Below are 19,519 nucleotides of genomic sequence, written 5' to 3'. Positions count from 1 at the left end.
GAGGAGGGCAGGGTCTTTCCTTCCATTAGCTGAGAGGCCTGCAGGGGGCCAGGGCATCTCCTTCCAGGGCCTGGGAAAGTCATCCAGCCAATTTGTTAAACTAAGCCCCATTTATGAGCTAATGGGAGAGGTACCATTTGTCCATTTATACAAGCACCTCGCAGAGAAGATGCCCCTGGAATTTGATTTCTAACCGATTTGTGACTAATGAGTAATCTACTCCATGGTAGTTGCAGTGAAGAGGGGACCTAGTGGAGGGACTTTAGACCAGATATGCCCCCTGAATTTATATTACCTAGGGAAGGTTTCTACCACTTTCCTTAGTTAAACCATTCTAATACAGGTGTGATTGACCCTTAATGTAGCTTTGTTTTTTGGACTCTGAGAGGACACATGCCCCCTTGGCTGAGGTTAGAACCAGTGGAGGGGGGGCGGGGTCCCTAGGAGATGCTCAGACCCAGAGTGTGCCTCCCTCCTATATGTAAGCAATGTTGCCACTCCCTCTGCAGGTCATGGTTTCTTATTCATTTAAAGCATCAGGGATGGGCCGCCCTACCATAAGTTATCCATGCATCCAGCCAGTATCTGATGGACCAGAGACAAGCTTCTGAAAGATTATTTATTGGCCCATGTTAAATTATCTCTAACTGGAAAAGGATGTTGCCACCTGGCCCATCTAAGATTCTACCAAATCAGTCCTTTTTCTGGCTCCTGCCAAACACTGCCCTGGGCTCTGCCCAGGTCACTAAGTGCCTAGAGATGGGACGCAGGACAGTCCAGGAGCCAGGCTGGCAGGAGTTCTTCTGCATCTCACCTTCATCTTCTACACAATTCTAGCTTGTCAGTTCTGGAAGGAAGGGCTCTTAGAAACTCAAATGCTGGAGCCTTAGGGCAGCGTTATGTTAGAGCCAGAGGAGAGAGAATCTAGGCCAGTTTGCTCATTTGACAGCTGGGGAAGCAGAGGCTCAGGGAGGGGGAAGGTGACTTGCCTGAGGTCATACCAATATTAATGGCAGAGTCTCCTCTACTAGACTGGAAGCTCCTTGAGGCCAGGACCATATTATCATAGTCTCACAGGATTTGGAGCTGGAAGGGGACTTAGAATCTTAAATGTCAGGGGTGGAAAGGACCTTAGAACATAGACTGCCAGAGCGGGAAGGGGCCTTGGAACATGTATGTCAGCGTTTGGAGAAGCCTTAGAACAGAGAATTCCAGAGCTGGGAGCAAGTTTAGAACATGTCAGAGCCAGAGGCTCAGTCTCCTCTCATGGGGATTGATGAGGACAGATGGGGACACTGAGGCCCACAGAGGGGGACGTGTCTTGTCTGAGATGATGCAGTGACTTAATGTCAGGGTTTCCCCAGCTAGATTATAAGCACCTTCTAGGTAGGACTGTTGTCTTAGCTTTAGAACTGGAAAGGAGCTGAGAGATTAGTCTAATCTACCCATTTTATAGGTGGGAAAACCAAGGCAGGAAGTAAAGGGATTTGCCCTGGATCACACAGGCATAAAGGAGCTGAGGCACTTATTTGAACCCAGATCTTCCAAGCTCTTTATGTGATACTCCCTCTCCTAATTACCCCTCTATTCCTCAGATGCCTAGCATAAGACTTGTAGGATGGGTTGGAATTCAGCTAAGCCTTCTTGCCTAGGGCAGAAGACCCCCCACCAAGCTTCAGGGGGGCTGAGTGAGCCTTCAGGGGCAGCTCACTGCCCTCTGCCTGGATTGGGGTTCTGTCCCTCTAGGCGAATCTCCTTCAAAGGCACCCTGTCAGAGGAGCACGTGCGGGAAAACAGCCTGGGGCTGCTGACCGGATACCTGGGAGAGATCCTGGAAGCCATCACGGGCTCAGTGGACAAGTGCCCTCCGGCCATGAGAGCGGCTTTCAGACAGCTGCACCAGAGGGTGGAGGAGCGCTTCCCTGAGACTGAGCATGAGGTGGGAAGACTCGGGGATGGGAAAGAGAGAGGGGAAGAGGGAATGGGCTTGGGAGCCTGGGGCCAAGGGGAGGCAGACAAGGTATGGAGGCCCCTTCACGTGCATGCAGTACACTTAGAAACTCTCTTTTCACAACTGATTCATACACAAGGCAGCGAGTAACCTAGGTCAGGTGCTGTTATCTTCACTTTATAATAGGGAAAATTGAGGCCCAGAAAGCATAGAATGTCAGAGCTGGGAGAGGCCTTAGAACATCAGAGCCAGGAGGAACCTTAGAACAGGGGGTGTCAGAGCTGGGAAGGGCCTTAGAACAGAGAATGTCAGGGTTGGGAGGGGCCTTAGAACAGGGAATGCCAGGGCTGGGGGGGCTGTAGAGATTTTCTCTAACCCCTTTATTTTAATGAGGAGAAAACTGGGGGTCAGAGAAGTTGTGACTTCTGCTTGTTCAGCAGAGCCAGGCCTCGAACCCAGCTCTCTTGTCTCTTGGTAAGTAAAGAGAGAAACTGAGGGATGGAGAAATTCTTTTCTCCCCACCTCATAGGGTCAGGGACCCCAGAGTCTCTTCCCTCCCATAGCTGGGACTCTCAGACAAGGTCATGCTGGGAGCTAAGGGTGCCCCACCAGATAGAACCTTTGGTGTCTTACAATTCCAACCAAGCAGATGAAGTTATATCTTGTGTATGATAGATGCTAAAGAAATCCTTATTGATTGATTGTTTTCTCATATTCCCCAGTAGAACTGCCTGCATCTCTGGTCCCTTGCACAGGCACTGGTGCTCTTCAATCTCTCCCTAGGGAGAACCCTAGAACACAGAACAACACTCCCGCAAACCCCAGTTCACTTACTTGAATCCCTCCTTTCAAAGTGAATGAGATGTGTGACTATCTGGACTCATAAAACCAAGTCAGGCAGCCAGGTGGTGTGGTGTATAGAGTATTGGACTTAGAGTCTGAAGACATGAGTTCAAAGGCTGCCTCAGACACTTGCTAGCCATGTGGTGCTAGGCAAGTTAGTTAACTGCTCTCTGCCTCAGTTTCCTCATCTGTAAAATGAGGCCCACATGAGATAGATAGGGAGCTTTGCAAGCCTTAAAATGCCAATAACAGTAGCTAGCATTTACAGGGCACTTTAAGTTTCCAAAATGTTCTACAAAGGTGATCTCATGTGACCCTGATGACTCTGTGAAGTGGATGCCATTATTACCCGTATTTTACAGATGAGGAAATTGAGGCTGGGGAGGTTAGGTGATTTGCCTACGGCCACCCTGGTTGTTTCAGAGATGGGTATGTGAACCACTTATCCAAAGGCTCTGATTCTGACTCAGCCTCCCTTCCCCCAACCCTCCCCAGGGGAGCGAGTCAATGAGACACTGGCAGAGGCTAAAATTAGCCTAGAACAATGGAGGTGAGTGGGAGGCATTGAGGAAGCAGTGGGGAGCAGGGATCTCACTAAGAGCAGCCCAAAGATGCCAGGGAGGAATCAGGCTGGGGTGGGAGGGTCTCTCTCTCCTGGCATCCCCTCCCAGTGTCTCCCTGAGGGAGGTTCCCAGGGAGCCAGGACACCCGGCTGGGACAGAGACACCTTTACATCGTTCTGGAAGGACCAGTTTCCAGATGAAGCTGTGGAAGAGCAAGATGCCCCCAGAGATACTGGGGATGTGAGATGGGGATATGATTCTTGCCTAGCAAAGAACTCCAGGACTTTAAGAATTTATCAGGACCCCAGAGACCCAAGGAGGCCAATCCGCCCTTGAACAAAAATTGTGCCTGTGGGATCCCCAGCAAATGGCCACACAGCCTCTGTTTGTGGACTTCCCTCCTGAGGCAGCCCTCTGCCCCCTGGGGACAGCCCCAATTGTTAGGAAGCTGTTCCTTGTATCTGACTGGAACTTTCTCTGTGGCTTCTACCCTTTATTTCCTGGTTCTTTTCTAGTCTCTTTCTTAAATACAAAACACCACCCCCTATGTATCCATCAGCTGTCAGGTGGGGAGCCTGCAGCCTCGCGTGTGGCTGATTCGGTCAAAGGGCCACACTTGAGGACCTGGAGGGCCACATATAGTCTCGAGGGCATAGGTTTCCCACCCCTGCACAGTGTATGCAGAGATACACAAACGAACAAAGCCTGAAGGCTAAATATAACCAGGGAAAGGGGTGGGGTAGGGTGGGCAGGGAAGTGGGAAGTTGGCATTTTGCACTGCTGAGAAATCGGATTCAAGATGCCAGCTGCATCCTGGATGTGATGGTAGTGGTGGTGGCGGCGGGGCTTCTCCCCAGAGCAGCCTGACTGATGGGCACAATGCACTGGGGAGAGGCAGTTCAAGAGAGAGCTCTGGATCTTTGATGACCCACCCTGGATTTCATGCCACCTTCAGAAGTATTGATCATAGAGTTGTGAGATCAGAGAACTGAGGACTTTAGAAATAATTTGTCCAACTTCCTAATTTTACAAACAAGGAAAATGAGGCCCAGAGAAAGGAAGTCACTTTAGGGGGAAATGTTTGATTGATCAAGCAAGTAAGCACGCATTTTTCAAGCACCCATGATGTGCCAGGCTTTGTACTAGGCACAGGGCAGACAATAACAAAACAGTCTGCCCTCGAGGAAATTGCATTCTGTTAATGTTCTTTTTTTTTCTCTTTCTGCCAAGTCGTTGGGACTTCCCAATGACCCACCGTCCCCTAATAGAACGCTTCCTTATTACAAAGTCCATGTAAGCACATTGAATCAACTTATTAGCCATGTCCGAAAAGGTCTGTCTCATACCTACAGCCCCCTACGTTTCTGATGCTGCGTCACCATCAGCCCTCTGGAAGTTACAATTGTTCCTGCATGGATCAAAGTTCTGAAGGCTTTCAGTATCGTTTCCTTTAAACCCGACTGTGGCCACTGTATGAATTGTTTGGGCTGCGTTTATTACGCCTCACGTTGTACACAGCTCTCCGGAGTTTCTCTGGAACCTGAGATCGTTCCCTGGGACTTATCTACTAAGTCACTGGTTAAGATCTGTCATGGTAGCGGGAGTTGCTAGATGGGGAGTTCTCATAAAGTGGCTTTTCTGAGGTCATGCAGATGGTAATGGAGTTTCAAATGGAAGCCAGGTCCTCCTGCTGCAAATCTAGTCTTATTTTCTACTGTACCATGCTGCCTTAGTTTCCCCATTTTGCAAAAGAGGGAGAGGGGTTGAGAACAACAGGGAGAAGGCTCTGAGCTCCCTAGCTGTGACAACCAATGCCAAGCCCCTCCCTCATACTGTGGGGCTGTCCTCTTTGTGTCTAGGAGGTGAAGTATGTGGCCATCAGTGGCTTCCTCTTCCTCCGGTTTTTTGCTCCTGCCATCCTCACCCCAAAGCTCTTCGATCTCCGGGACCATCATGCTGATCCCCAGACTGGCCGCTCCCTGCTGCTACTTGCCAAGGTGTCTGTGGGGTGGTGGTGTTAGAGATCCCCCACATGGATGATGTGAGGCTGGGAAGGCCTCACACCCAATGTGCCAGATGCCCCTGGGAGATGGCACAGATCTTGTACCCATTAGTCATTCACTCAGCTTGAGTATGACTCAGTTGATTAGACCGTTTTTAACATCACAAGTTCAGTGAAGCTTTGGAAGGAGGTGGGGGGGGATAGGCCTGGAGCAGGGTCTCTTAGGGTTGAGGGAAACAAAAGAGGGGAGAAGGGATTAAAGATGAAATGGTCTGAGACTGTTCTTCCTTAGGGCAGGGATCCTATCCAAAGAGACATCAGCTTCCCCCGATCCCTTTTCCACTCAGTTATGTTAGCAATAGGCTGGGAGTTGGGACACTGGAATTTCTTTTGGGTCACCAGCAATGAGAAGTATGCCCCTTTTCCCCCGCCAGGATTCCTCAGCCCTGAGCTGGCCCCTCTTCTGGGTTCAGCAGTGGGGAGTGGGCCAAGGAGAAGCTGCCTTCATGCTAACTGGGGTCCTGGTCCATTGTTCACCTCCTGCCAGGCTGTACAGAGCATTGGCAATCTGGGCCAGCAGCTGGGCCGGGGAAAGGAGCAATGGATGGTCCCCCTACATCCCTTTCTTCTGCAGAGCATCATCCGGGTGAAGGCTTTCTTAGACAAGCTGGTAGACATTGATGCTGAAGGTGGTGAGTTCTGCTAGCTGGGCTGCGACCATCTCTCCTCTTACATGCTCAAGGCAGCCTCTTTTCATTCTGTCCCGGGATACAACTTGAGTCTGAGCTCTCTCCCTCCTCCTTCCCCTTTTTCTCCCTCCCTCTTCCTCTCCCCCCTTTCTTCTCCCTTCCTTCCCCTCCCCCTCTTCCTCTCTTCTCCCCTCCCTACTCTCTCTCTTCCTGCCTCTCTCCTCTACCTCTCTCTCTTTCCCTTCCCCCTTCTTTTTTTAAGTGCATGGAGGAACTGTAGAATAGTAAGTGGATGGGGTGCTGGACTTGGAGTTGAATCCTGCACTTGGCACTCTGACCATCAGACCATTCCCTAAGTCTACCAAGTCATTGGTTAAGATATGCAATGGTAGAGGAAGTTCCTAGACAGGGTTTCATATGCTGGCAAAATCACCAATTGTTTGAGTAATTTTGCCTATATATGGATTTTTTTTGCCTCCTTTTGGACATCTCATTTTGGAATATATTCAATGGAACCATAAATACAGGGAATGTCAGGGCTGGGGGCGGGGCTTAGAACAGTGAAGGTCAGAGCTGGGAGGGGCCTTGGAGATCACCTAATCTATGCACTTCATTTTACAGCTGAAAAAGCTTGGGGCCCAGGATGGTGAAAGGTCCTGCCCCATGATATACAGCCCCTAAGTGGCAGATTGGAGAGCAGAGCCCAAGCCTTCCAACTCTAGTACAGTGTTCTTTACCCTTTGCCATCCCACTTTCCTTGAAACCATCAATATTTGGAGCAGTATAGTGGGAAGCCTTAGTCAATGCCAAATGAGTGAGGTGGGCGGAGATCTTTGGGTCTTCAGTCATTCAACATTCATTCACTCACTCCGTCGCTCTCTCAGTAAAGCAGCTGGGTATATGTGGGGGTTGATAGCAGCAGCCCCACCCCCATTGCTAGGGTACTTGCTGGACCTCCTTGGTCCGGGAGCCCAGCCCAGCACTGATGGCGCTGTCCAAGCAGGAATAGAAAGGGCTCGGTTTGCAGCTCAGATTGGGGGAGAGTTAGGAAAGCAGATTTCCTGGGTCCTGGAGGCTGTGACCTCACTCCCTCTTCTGTCCTCCCCCAGCCCTGGAGGCCCAGCCACGACTCCTGTTCCCCCCGTCTGCGGTCATTAAGGAAGGCTACCTGCATCTTCGGAAGGCAGAGGCTGGGGCCCTTGTCCCCCGCTTTGCCTTCAAGAAGAGGTACTTTTGCCTCAGCAGTGAAACCTTCTCCTATTCCAAGGCTCCTGAATGGCAGGTAAGGCTGCTCTGGGAGGCTTGCTTTGAGGAGTGAGGGGAGGGGGGGAGGGAAGAAAAGAGGAGAGGAAGGAGTGGGGAGGGAGAAGGGCAGATGAGGAGGGAAAAAGGGAGAAGGGGGAGTAGACAGGAGAGGGAAAGGGGAGGAGGCAAAGAAGGAGACAGAAGGGGGGAGAAAAGGAAAGGAAGGGAGAAGGAGAGGGGAAGGGGGAGAAGAGGAAAGGAAAGGAGAAGGGGACCTTCAATGCTCTTCTCTCCTCTTGCCTCTCCTCCTTCTGCCCCCAGCTCTGGCTGCTTAGCACTCTAGCTTGCTCCAACACTCACATGAGCACAGTGGGATCCTGGCCCTCCCTCACCCCCACCCCCACCTGTATAAAATGAAGTTGGATTAAGTGATTGTGAAGGTCCTATTGTAGCTAAATCTCTGAGCCTTAGGTGGTCAGCCATCACATTCAACATGCGATGAATGTTACTCACAGATAGACACATGCACCCCAGCCCATTCCCATGAGAAAAGTGCTGCACAGACTTTAACTCGTTCTGTCCATGTGTTGTTGACATCAGCCTCATCAATCCAGCATTTATTATTTGCCTCCTGTGTGCCAGACACTTTGCTAGGTGTTGGGGATACAAGGACATTGAGTTGGGTCTTTCCCCTCAAAAAGCCTACATTTTGTCTGGGGAGCCAACACACACACACACAACAAAACACACACACACACACACACACATACACACACACACATGTACGAAGGGATTTTGATTATATTCAGCCTTAGTTTTTGCAACTGTAAAGTGGGGACAGTGACGGCACCTGTCTCCCAGGGTTGTTGCAGGGAGCAAATGAGATACTATTTGTAAAGGGTTTTGCAAATCTTAAAGTGTAATATAAGTGCTAGATATTTTCTTTATTAGCAGTGGTAATAATACTAATAGTAGTAGTAATAATGATGGTAATAGTAGTGGTAATATTAATAGTAGTAGTGATAGTAATACTAGTAGTAATATTAATAGAAGTAGTAATAGTCATAGTAGTAGCAGTAATAGTAGTAGCAGTAGTACTAATATTAATGGTAGTATTAGCAATAGTAGTAATAGTTGCAGTAGCAGCAGCTGTAGTAGTAGTATTCTACCTGAGAGGAAGGCACTGGCAGCTGAGGGAATAAGGAGAGGCTTCATGTAGGCGTGCTATTAAAACCTCTGTCAAATAAGGGTCCCTTCCAGTTATAAATTCTATGATTCTAATAATAAGATCATAGGCTCACAGATGGAGAGAGAGAAAGGGCCTCAGAGGCCGCTGAGCTGAAGTGACTTGCTTACATTCCACAGGTAGTAAGTGTCCCAGGCAGGATTTGAACCCTTCCCCACAACAACTCTATGAAGCAGGCAGTACAAATATCATCATCCTGCACAGAAACAAGACTGACTCCGTCTTGGAGTATCCCTGATTGTTAGAACGGAGTGACAAATCAATTCATATGAAATAACAAAGATGCTTTATGAGAAAAAATATTCTCAAATATCAAAGAGGGATATTGCAGAATTAGAATAGGAAATGTAGATACCACAGAGTGTTATAGCATCCTTATTGCTTAATTGATTCCACCTTCAAACCTATAAAAAAGTAAAGTGGTGCCATATAGAATTGGGGCAGCTAGGGGGCACCACTGTTCACAGAGTGCTGGGACTGGAATTGGGAAGACCTAAATTGAAATCCAACCTCAGACGTTTCCTAGCTGTGGGACCTTGGACAATTCACTTTACTTCTTTCTGCCTCAGTTTCCTCATTGGTAAAATAAAGTGGTGGGACCTCAATTGGCCTCTGCCTCAGCTTCTCATCTGTAAAATGGGGATAATGACAGCAGCTGCTTCCCAGGGTTGTGAGGATCAAATGAGATCCTATTTGCAAAGGCACAGTACCTGGCACACAGTGGGTGCTTAATAAATACTTGTTTCCTTCCTTCCTTCCTTTCTTCCTTCCTTCCTTCCTTCCTTCCTTCCTTCCTTCCTTCCTTCCTTCCTTCCTTCCTTCCTTCCTTCCTTCCTTCCTGATTCTACAAGTCATTTAGCCCCTCTCAATCTCAGTTTTCTTATCTATAAAATGGGCTTAGTAATTGCACCTACCTCTCAGGTTGTTGTGAGAATCAAATGAGATAAAATTCGTAAAGCACTTTGAAAACCGTAAAGTGCTGTATAAATGCTAGTTATTGCCATTGTTATTATTATTAATTATCGTCATCACGGTCTGTTTACCCTTGTTCAAACAAGTAAAATCATTTGGTGCATGTGACTGTGATTCAGTCTGGTTTTCAACAATCTTCATTTTTCAGATGAGGAAACCGAGGCAGACAGAAGTAGAATGGCTGTTGTAGGACACACAGGAAGGATTTAAAACTGAGTGTTCTTGATGATGAGAGCTGTAGTCATGTGACTCAGTGCCTCTCTAAGCTCAGGTCAAACAAATCCAGGAGAATGATATATGCACACGCATGCACACACACACACACACACACACACACACACACCACACACACACATGCACGCACACACGCTGACTGGCCCAGACCCACAGGCAGTAGTGTCCACTTCTACCTCCAGGACATGCATTTTCATGCATACACATATAGGCACACACAGACATGCCCTCATATGCCCACACTCACTCATAGCCAACCAAGGGGCCCGATCAGAGGCATTCAGTGGGTCCCCGGTGGTCATCCTGGGTTCTACAGCTAGAGCTCGTGGAGAGGGTCAGCTGGTGGGGACATCTTGGGGGCAGGGGTCGGGTATGGGGATTAGTGGGTGGAGGGGAGCCCTCCTTCCCTTCCTGCCTCCGGCTTGGTGTGAGCAGGGTGTGGGGGCTGGCCCGGGGCAGGTGCGGACCTCCATCCCGGTGTGTAGGATCTGTGCGGTGGAAAGGGTGGATGAGAATGCCTTCCAGCAGCCTCACATGATGCAGGTCATCACAAAGACCAGGGACGGGCAGCTGGACACCATGTACATTCAGTGCAAGGTGAGAATGCTTCATCTCCCTTCCCTTCCCTCACCCCCAATCCCTCACCTAACCACCCTGGTCCCTTAGATTTCAGCAGTGACCATAGCATTGTCTGTTCTGTCCTTCCCTCCCCCTATTTAATATATGGAACTTCTGCATGAGGAAACTCCCCCTACCAATGCAGATCACCACTCCTCTGCAATGTAGAATCTTTGAGAGCTGCCTAGAACATTGAAAAGTTAAGTGACTTGCTCAGAGTCACACAGGTGATATGTGTGAAAGGCAAGGCTTTAACTCAGGTCTTTTGGATTCAAAGACCCTATCTCCACTGTGCTATCATCATCATCATCATCATCATCATTTCTTCTCCTTCTCCTCCTCCTCCTCCTCCTTCTCCTTCTCTTCCTCCTCCTCCTTCTCTTTCTTCTTTTTCCTCTCCTCCTCCTCCTTCCCCTCCTCATCCTCCTCTTACTACTACTACTACTACTACCACCACTACCACTACTACAGTCCCTATCTAACGCCGAGCATTTGTTGCCCATCAGAATGTGAATGAACTGAACCAGTGGTTGTCGGCCATCCGCAAAGCCAGTGTCTGCAATGAGGGCATGCTGCCTTCCTGCCACCCAGGGGCTTTCCGAGGCAACCGCTGGACCTGCTGCCTCCAGCAAGATCGCACAGGTGACTCACAGGCTGGGCCAAGGGCATGGTTGGGCTGGCACATGGGGATGGGTGTAGTGATGGGATAAGGTTGGCCTGAATTGGGGATTAGCAGTGAGGATTTGGAATTCAGGCACCATCTCCACCCCCCAACCTCCTTGTCTCTCACCCCGCCCCCATCCTCGTATCCTCCCCCACTCCATTCCCCTGTCCTCCCTCTGTCCCCATTCTCCCCCTGCCACCTGCCAATCTGGTCCCCTCTGCCCTTTTCTGGCAGTCCAGGGCTGTAGCCGCACTCACTCAGCTGTGACCCTTGGAGACTGGAGTGACCCCCTGGACCCTGACACAGAGGCCCAGATGGTATATCGGCAGCTGCTTTTGGGAAGGGACAAACTCAGGTGGGTGTTCATGAATCTCAGGGGAGGAAGGAGACTTTAGGGTGAAGAGAGAGCTGGGGAGGTGCAGTAACAACTATAACCACCAGAGGTCACTGTGACCAGGCAGCCCTTCCAGGATAGGAGCTCAAAGGGACCTTAGCCTTATTTTACAGATGAAGAAACTGAGGCCAAGAGAAAGTAAATGACTTACTTAGGATTATATAGGTAGTAAATAGCTGATCCAGGATTTTAATCCAGGTTTTCTGGATTCCAAATCCAGCATTCTTTCTACTACCACAGGATCATGGACTCAGAGATAAGATTTTATGAAATTTAAATAATAATAATGATAATAGCTGATATATGTGTATATACATATATAATATCCAACATTTATATAGCATTTGCTATGTACCCAGTACTGTGCATATATATATATATGTGTGTGTGTGTGTGTGTGTGTGTGTGTGTGTGTGTATAAAATGTGTAATATATATATATACATACATATATACTTTAAGGTTTGTAAAGACTTTACACATATTATTTTACTTGATCCTCATCACAGTCCTGTGAGGCACTGAAGATGTTATGCCCATTTTAAAGATGAGAAAACAGGCTCACACAAAGTTCAAACTCTGGTCTTCCTAACTCTGAGGTCCCCACTATTTCTACTATACTACACTGTCTCTGAGTGTGAGAGCTGGGAGGGACCTTAGACCATCATCTATAAAATGGGGGGGGGTTGAATTACCTGGCCTTAGAAGGCTCTTTCAGCTCTAAATCTATTAACTCACATGATTATGCTGAGTTAGAATGGACTTTAGATGCCATCTGGTCACACTCCCTCCCTACTTCTCCCCCCCCCCGCCAATTTCACATATGAGGAAAATGGGTCCCAGAGAAGGAAATTGACTTGAAGGTTTCACAGGTAGTAAGTGGCAGAATTAGGGCATGAGCCCGGGTCCTCTGACCCTCTGGCTCTCTCTTTGTGTCTCTGTGTTTCTGTGTCTCTGTCTCTATGTCTCTGTCTCTGTCTCTGCCTCAGTTTCTCTGGCTGTGTCTCTCTGGCTCTGTCTCTCTCTGCCTTTGGCTCTGTTTTTGCCTCTTTCTGTCTGTCTGTCTGTATCTGTCTTTCTCTGTCTTGCTCTCTTTCTCTCTGCCCAGGAAGAAATATGTTGAGTTTTCTAAGGAGGAGATCAAGCTGGACCAGGAAGTGTCACAAGGCCAGAGTGGCCTGGAAGGTGAGAACACCTGGTTGGAGTCCTTTTCCTCTTCTCTACTCCACCTGTGGGCATATTCTCATCACTTATGCACGCATGGGGCTCTGTGCCAGGGTTTCCAAAGTCACTCTTGGTGCCTAACCAGAGCCCCTGGGGGCATTAGCACTTTGACTCTGGGTGGAAAATTTAAAGAGCACCTACAGCTCCATCTGGCCCCAGCTCTTCACTTGCTCTGCTTTGCCCCATTTCCAGTGGCAGCGCCAATGCACGCACACTCCTTTGCCATCTAGTGGCTGCATTTTAGGCGAGCCCCCACTGGTGGTGTTTGTCCCAGGGACAAAAATCCATGGTTCCAACTCTTAAGTCATCAACCAGCTTCACAACCCTATTTGCAGCTGGAATCACTGACCTAGAATGTTCTCTGCTCTCCTCAAGCACGTGTGGCCTTGGGATCCCCTCTCACTCACCTGTGGCCAGCATCTAACCCCATTCCACCTTCCCAAATTGCTGTGTACTCCAGTTTAGTATTAGCAGAGTCTAGCAGTTACATCTCCCAAAAAAGAAGACCTCCTAATATTTTCCACAGTTCAGGGAATTATTTTATCTGTTCTTTGGGATTCTCTGGGGGCCTGATTCTCCCACTTATTTGGATGGAGAGTTCATCAGATTTAGAGCTTTGAGCTCATGTCCAACTTTTTGGTTTTACATAATAGGGAAACTGAGGGCCAGAGGAGTAAAGTGATTAGCCTAAGGTATGGGGTAGCAAGTATTAGAGCCAGAATTTGAACTCAAGTCCTAATTCCAAACCAGTGACTCTGACCTGATAACATACTTGACTTTGTCTCTTGATAGTCTCTTGACTATTCTCCTGTTTTCTCTCCCATCAGGAGGGGGATCTGCTGTTCCTGAACAGGAAAGGCCCCCCACAGCTGCAGCTGTTGCCCGTCTGCTGGCTGTGATTGAGGACCTGGAGCAGGCCCACAAGACCTTTGAGCAGCGAGAAAAGGAGCACGTAACTAGAGGCTCCCTGCTTTCCTAAGGTCTCCATCCTTCAGTCCAGGACACTGTTCTCTCCCCATAGTCCTGGGACATTTTTTATCAGGGAAGGAAGAGCCGATGTCCAGTGAATAGGAAAGTGCAGGAGCCTAGAAGACAGCTGGCCTGGCCTTGTCTCTCCTCAGGGCTGCTTCCTGACTCTTCTTGCCCTCCTCCTTATTCACTCCTTGGCTACCCAGAGATGCTGAACCTGGAGGCTCCCTTGCCATAGATGACCCATTCAGCTCCCTGGTTACCGTCAGGGCTGAGGTACCCAGGGTCATTGGCTGAGGAGGCCGGATGATTTCTCGGACAGCCCACAGCCCACACTGGCCCAGCCCCTCTGGGTTGCCCTCCAGGGTATGGTGCTGAGACCTCTCCCCTCCACCCACAGCCCCACTCTGAGCTGAGGGTCCTGTGCCCCAGATAATGGGTATCATCCTGGAATGGAGCAGAAAGCCAGACTCCATCCAGAGACACAGAGAAGACAGGGCTGTCTTTGGGGCTCATAGATCTAAGGAACCTGAGGAGCCATCAGGTTCAATCCCTCATTTTACAGGTAAAGAAACTGAGCCTAAGAAGGTCAAGTGACTTGGCCACAGGTAGAAAGAGCTAGCATCAGGATTTGAATACAGGTCTTGACTCTAGAGCCAGGGGCAGACTCCTGGGAACTAGGCTTGTCACTCCAAGAAAGGGACGAAGCAGGATTGGGACCCTGATTGGTGTCTCCGGGAGTGGCTAGCATGTAATCATTCCCACTCTCCCTTGAGAGTCATGGCCTCCCTCCACTGGCAGGGAGCCACAATAGGGGAACAGAGCATTTTTCTAACCACTCCAGATGGGGCACAAACCTCTGTTTCTTCAACAAACCAGTCATTGTATGTTGATTGAACCAGTCTGGCCCCCATAAGCGGTGGTGGTCCAAGGCCTTGAGAAGTGGATTCTTTTGCAGCCATTTTGACCTGTCAGCCCACCCTCAGTAGCTGCTCCTTGTGGACCCCCAGCCCCCAGGCAGGAGCGCTCAGCATCCCCTCCTGTGTGTTTGAACCTTGCTTCTCAGTCTCCACCTGATTATCAAATCCCAGATTGGGAAGAAACCTTCAGAGGCCACCTCTTCTAACCTGTCTCCATACATGGTTCTGATCCTCCACAACACCCCAAACAACATTCTTCTCTTGCAGACCTTCAGTGATGGGGAGCTCACTACCTCCCAAGGCAACCCATTCCTTTCTGGACTGATATCATTGTTAGCAAGCCTTTCTTAACATTGAGTCTAAAAATGCCACTTTGGAACTTTACATTCCGGCTCTCTGCTCCAAGTTTTTCCCTCTGGGAACTAACAGGACACATCTAATCCCCCTCAGTCCTTTATATACTTAAAGATGACCATCATGTCCCCTTTATGTTGTCTCTTCTCTGGGCTAAACCTCCCTAGTTCTTTCAGTCATCCCCCATATGGTCCAGTCCTTTGTTTCTTGTTAGCCCATCCTGTGGCCTGCCTTTGGACCTCTGTGGCCAATACAATGCCTACTCTGTATGAACCTTCTCAGTTCTAGTTGGCTAGCCTTGGGAAGGGGAAGGGGACGGTGCTTCCTCTCCTAGCCCCTACCGTAAGCCTCTAGTGTTGGTAGTAGATATCGCTGGTCTGTAGAGGCTCTGGGACTTACCCACCCACCCAGGATCTTTCATGAATCAGTTTTGGGGAATGACCTTGCCCTCTTCTCTATCAATTAGGGGTTCCTCCCATGACCTGTTGTGCCTGGATGGGTCCGAGCTATAACTTGGGATTGAAGTTAGAAACAAGGGTGGGGCAGCCCAGTCTTCCCAGGCTGAGAAGGTTGAGGGTGAGGATGGCGATATTGCCTTCCAGAAGATTCTAGGATTTAGAATTGAGAGAATGCATTAGGAATTATCTAGTTCAGTCCCCTTAGTTTATAGAATAAACAGGGTCAGGGTCACATAGGTAGTAAATGAGAATTTAAATCCAGGTCCCATGGCTCCAAATCCAGTGTCTTGTCCCTACATCATGCTGGGTCAAAGCAGAGATTCTGGAGTCTGAGATTTGACTCTACCAAAGAAAGCACCACAAGATGGGTGTGGAGAGCGTTGGAGAATCCCAGAGCTAGACAGGACCCTAGGCTGAGGGGTGCCTCAACCAATCAAGGCTGTCAGTGACCCAGTGTCCTCTGGTCCTCCTCAGGAGCTGGGCTTGAGAAAGAGAGGAGGAGATTTAGCTTTATTGGGGGGGGGGAGGTGGGGCAGTAGAGCCTAGGAGGGTGGAGTCCCACGTGAGCCTTCTTTCTACGCAACTTCAGAGCCACCCGAATAAGCTGCAGTTTTACCTTTGGCCACTAAGGGGAGCTCAGCTCCACTCCCTGATAGGAGATTTTGGAGTTCCCAGAGCCTTCCCCAAATAAGCCAGGGCACCATAGAGGTAGGGCAAATGACCCTACACAGGAAAGCCTGGAAGCTCAGGTTTCAGCTAAAGGAGCCTCCCAAATGTAGGCTAAGGGTGACATGACTGGCATGTGCGCTGGGGAGCAGAGTTCAGTGTTTTTGTGGCCGTTTGGGGAAGGGACCCTAAAAACACTTTTCTGGTGTGGGGGTGGCTCAGCTCTCCTAGTCCCCCTAAATATACCTGCTACACTTGGTGAGCTTATGTAGGGGGCGGGAGGGTGCCTTGTAAGGGGTGAGCAAAGGGAGGGGCTGCTGCCAATTCCTGTTCCCCCTCAGTTCTCTAAGGACCACAGCCCTAGTAGGGATCCCTGCCTTGACTTTCCTTGCTTTCTTCCAACATTCTTCCAAACAACACTCATTTATTAAGCACTTACCATGTGTACAATTTCAGGAATCCCCTTGGTCCCAGGCTTACTAAGAGAAAGTACCCTGGGGCTAATGGGACAGGACTGGGGCTTCTTGTTTTTATTAGTTCCTGAAGAACATAGGCTCAGAGATGTAAGGGACCTCAGAAGCCATATAGTCCGATTTCCTTATTTTATATAGTAGGTTCAATAAACGTGCTGAATAACTGAAATGAACGAATGAGTTAATGAACGAGTGAGTTAATGGATGGAAACTTGGCACTGTGTGTACATGGTGGGAGGAGAGTTGAAGAAAAGAGATAATGTGGATCCACACCTTTCTCTAGGACAGACAAGGGAGGGTGCAGATTTCACTTAGTATGAGCTGTTGACTCTCCAGGATTTTCCAAGGGTCCACTGAACCCCCAGGGGCTAGTAACTTTTTCCGTCTGGAGCTGGGATCGCTGCACCACCTTGTGGCCTTGCTCAGAACTGCACTTTCCCCAACATAGGACCTAGGTTGTGTTTTGCCCAGTGGGGCAGCAATGTCTACCCCACTCCCTTCCCCAAATCCTGATAAGCCCATTTTCAGAAGGCAAGGGAGTGTGATGGAACCTTTCCCCTCAAACCCATTCTTCAGTCTTTACCAATGGGAAGACAACACGGGGAGGAGAAAGGCGATTTATTTCTCCACCCACAGTGGGACTGGTGGTTCATTTGAAAGAGCAATTGTTGACATCCCTTTAACTCCTGGCCGACTTCCACAACGCCAGCCAATCCACAGAGGCAGAGCTGGTGAGTTGCCTAGGCAACAGGTGCCTGGTTGGCTGGGAGCTGTTATATCTTTGGGTTTCCCCCCAACACCAAAAATAATAATAATAATAATAATAATAAAGAGAGAGAAAGAAGTTAACTCTTTGTCACCCACTCTCCTTTTTAAGGGTTTTCACGGTAGGGAGGTCTCATCTGAGTCCCTACCCTCTCCCCACCCCCAGCGAGTGATTGGCTCCAGGATGGGGCTTACACTTCTCGAAAGGGATGGCTCAGAAATCCCACAGCTGGGATGGAAAGGGTTTGGTATGGGGGAGGACCACCTGTGTGGTCATATCTGTCACCTCCTATAGGCAGATTGCAACAGGGACAGGTAGATGTCAGGGTGGGGGTAAAAGAGAAGGTGAGACAAAGAGAAAAAGAAGCAAGATTCCTCCCCCTTCACCCTAGTGCCACCCTCTCCTCCCTCCCCACCCAGGGTTATCCATTTATTTTGGCAATTATATGTGCATGATTTCCCCCTCCCCCACCCCCCAAAACACATACAACATAGAACCTAGAATCCACCCAAGACCTCCAAGTCCATCCCTGTCCACTAGCAAGAGACAATGTGATGGAAAGGGAGGAAAGAGGGAAGGAGGGAGGGAAGGGGGAGGGAGAGAGAGAGGGTAGGGAAGGAGGGAGGCAAGGGGGGAGAGAAAGAGGTAGAGAGAGAGAAAGGGGGGTAGTGGGGGAGGGAAAGGGAGAGGGGGAGGGAAGGAGGGAGAGACAGAGGATGGGGGAGGGGGAGAGGGAGGTGGGTGCTTCTAGACAGTTCTGGGTGTTTCTCTATGATGTGTGTGTGTGTGTGTGTGTGTGTGTGTGTGTGTGTGTGTGTGATAACATGGGTGAGATGCTAAATTCCCGTTAGGTTAGTGTGTCAGCCAAGGCACAGATCTGTTACTTCCTGGCTGTGTGGTCTTGGACAAGCCTCTTCTGCTCTGAGCAGATGAGTAGTTCAGACCAGCAGATCTCTAAGATTTCTTCCAGTTCTAAGTCATTTCCCCTTGCCTGAACATCAGTTTATTCATCTGTAAAATGGAACCACAAATACCTGACTTGCCCACCTCATAGGGTTGTTGTGAGGAAAGTGTTTTGTAAACTGAATGCTATTAAATGGAAAGTATTATTTCATTCAGGAGCCCAGGGTGTTTTCTTGGAGGGTTTTTTGGTGTGTATGTATTTCCTCCCTCCCAAGAATGTGTGTTTGCTTGTCAATCTGTCACTTGCTGTCATACTGAAAGAGGGAAGATCTAAATATTTGTCCCCAGCCTAGACCCTGGTAGGACTGATTTCCACCTTCCCGGGTAGGAGGGATCCTGGAAGCCTGCCAGGTGGGGGGGGCAGTGGAGGGTGAAGGGATAGAAGAGTGAGAGATGTCCAGTAGAGCAAGGAGCATGGACAGCCTGGAGGAGGGCCCCAGGTCTCAGTCCTTTGAGGATGGCTCCAAGACTCCCTGGGCTGTGAGCTCTGCCAAGACGTTGTCCAGGTAGTTGGGGTCCGGGTAGCCATGTCCAGTGAGGTTGGAGCCAAACTCCGTCTTGTGGTGAATCTCGTTCCAGACCACGGTATCTGATTCACCCGTGGTGTTGGACGTGCCAATGGTGAAGATCAGCCTCCGGTCCCAGGCCATGATGAGTAGGCGGAGCACCTGAGGCCATAGGGACAAGGAAGTTATGGGCAGAGCCAGGGATGGGGGGGCAGCCAGCCATGTGACATGAAAAGGGGGCCCAAGAAAGCTCCTTTTCTAAAAGATCTTCCTGGCACACGTGGCACCCGATGCTGCTTTTCTAGAGTTCCCTTTTGATATAAGCCACTATCTCCAGGAGGCTCTCTTAAGAGGTGTGTGTTACCCCAAAGGGGAGGATACTTTATTTTTATTTTTTTGGTGAAGCAACTGGGGTCAAGTGACTTGCCCAGAGTCACACAGCTAGTGTTATGCGTCTGAGGCCGGTGGGAGGATACTTTAGAAAGAAGGCTCTGCTACTAACTTGTTACGTGATTCTGGGCAAGCCATTTTCCCTCTGAGGCTACTTTCTCCTCCTCCATAAAAAGAGAGGGGATGGTATTCTTAGATAATCTCCAAGGCCTCTCCCAGCTCTGACATTCTCTCTTCTAAGACTCCTTTTGGCTCTGACAGTAACACAGATTCACTTGGGGTGACTTGGCACTTTCAAACCTGGTCCCTAAGGAGGGCCCAGGGACAAGGGGTGCCATCTGGGCACTGGACCCTACTGAGAAGCCCCACAGCCTGCCCACTGTGGTCTCACCAGCCTTGAGGGAGGGCAG

General features: G+C 49.4%; 2 protein-coding genes across 8 annotated transcripts in view; one reads left to right on the top strand and one right to left on the bottom strand.

The window, feature by feature from the left end:
* The window catches only part of RASAL1 (RAS protein activator like 1), a 44,999-nt gene extending 28,342 nt beyond the window's left edge, over positions 1–16,657 (top strand). Inside the window, exons 13-21 of one of the 3 annotated variants that reach the window (XM_020978047.2) lie at positions 1,747–1,939; positions 5,217–5,354; positions 5,907–6,051; positions 7,158–7,330; positions 10,205–10,342; positions 10,870–11,005; positions 11,262–11,382; positions 12,529–12,605; positions 13,472–16,657. In XM_020978047.2, coding sequence (XP_020833706.1) covers positions 1,747–1,939; positions 5,217–5,354; positions 5,907–6,051; positions 7,158–7,330; positions 10,205–10,342; positions 10,870–11,005; positions 11,262–11,382; positions 12,529–12,605; positions 13,472–13,623 — 1,273 coding nt within the window. In that variant the 3' untranslated portion in view covers positions 13,624–16,657. Of the gene's footprint in view, positions 1–1,746; positions 1,940–5,216; positions 5,355–5,906; positions 6,052–7,157; positions 7,331–10,204; positions 10,343–10,869; positions 11,006–11,261; positions 11,384–12,409; positions 12,606–13,471 lie in introns of those variants that run through there. The other 2 variants (XM_078154326.1, XM_020978048.2) reach the window with 2 other exon arrangements.
* A 430-nt stretch (positions 16,658–17,087) lies between these two features.
* DTX1 (deltex E3 ubiquitin ligase 1) overlaps positions 17,088–19,519 on the bottom strand; it is a 62,183-nt gene continuing 59,751 nt past the window's right edge. For all 5 annotated transcript variants that reach the window (XM_020978037.2, XM_020978038.2, XM_020978039.2 and 2 more), the window contains one exon: positions 17,088–18,881. In XM_020978037.2, coding sequence (XP_020833696.1) covers positions 18,657–18,881 — 225 coding nt within the window. In that variant the 3' untranslated portion in view covers positions 17,088–18,656. The remainder of the gene's footprint in view (positions 18,882–19,519) is intronic.

Source organism: Phascolarctos cinereus, unplaced genomic scaffold (assembly GCF_003287225.1).
Source record: "Phascolarctos cinereus isolate Bilbo 61053 unplaced genomic scaffold, phaCin_HiC Scaffold_4;HRSCAF=312, whole genome shotgun sequence".
NCBI classification, from domain to species: Eukaryota; Metazoa; Chordata; class Mammalia; order Diprotodontia; family Phascolarctidae; genus Phascolarctos; species Phascolarctos cinereus.
Note: the sequence above shows the minus strand (reverse complement) of the source record. Positions and strands in the feature narration are given on the sequence as shown.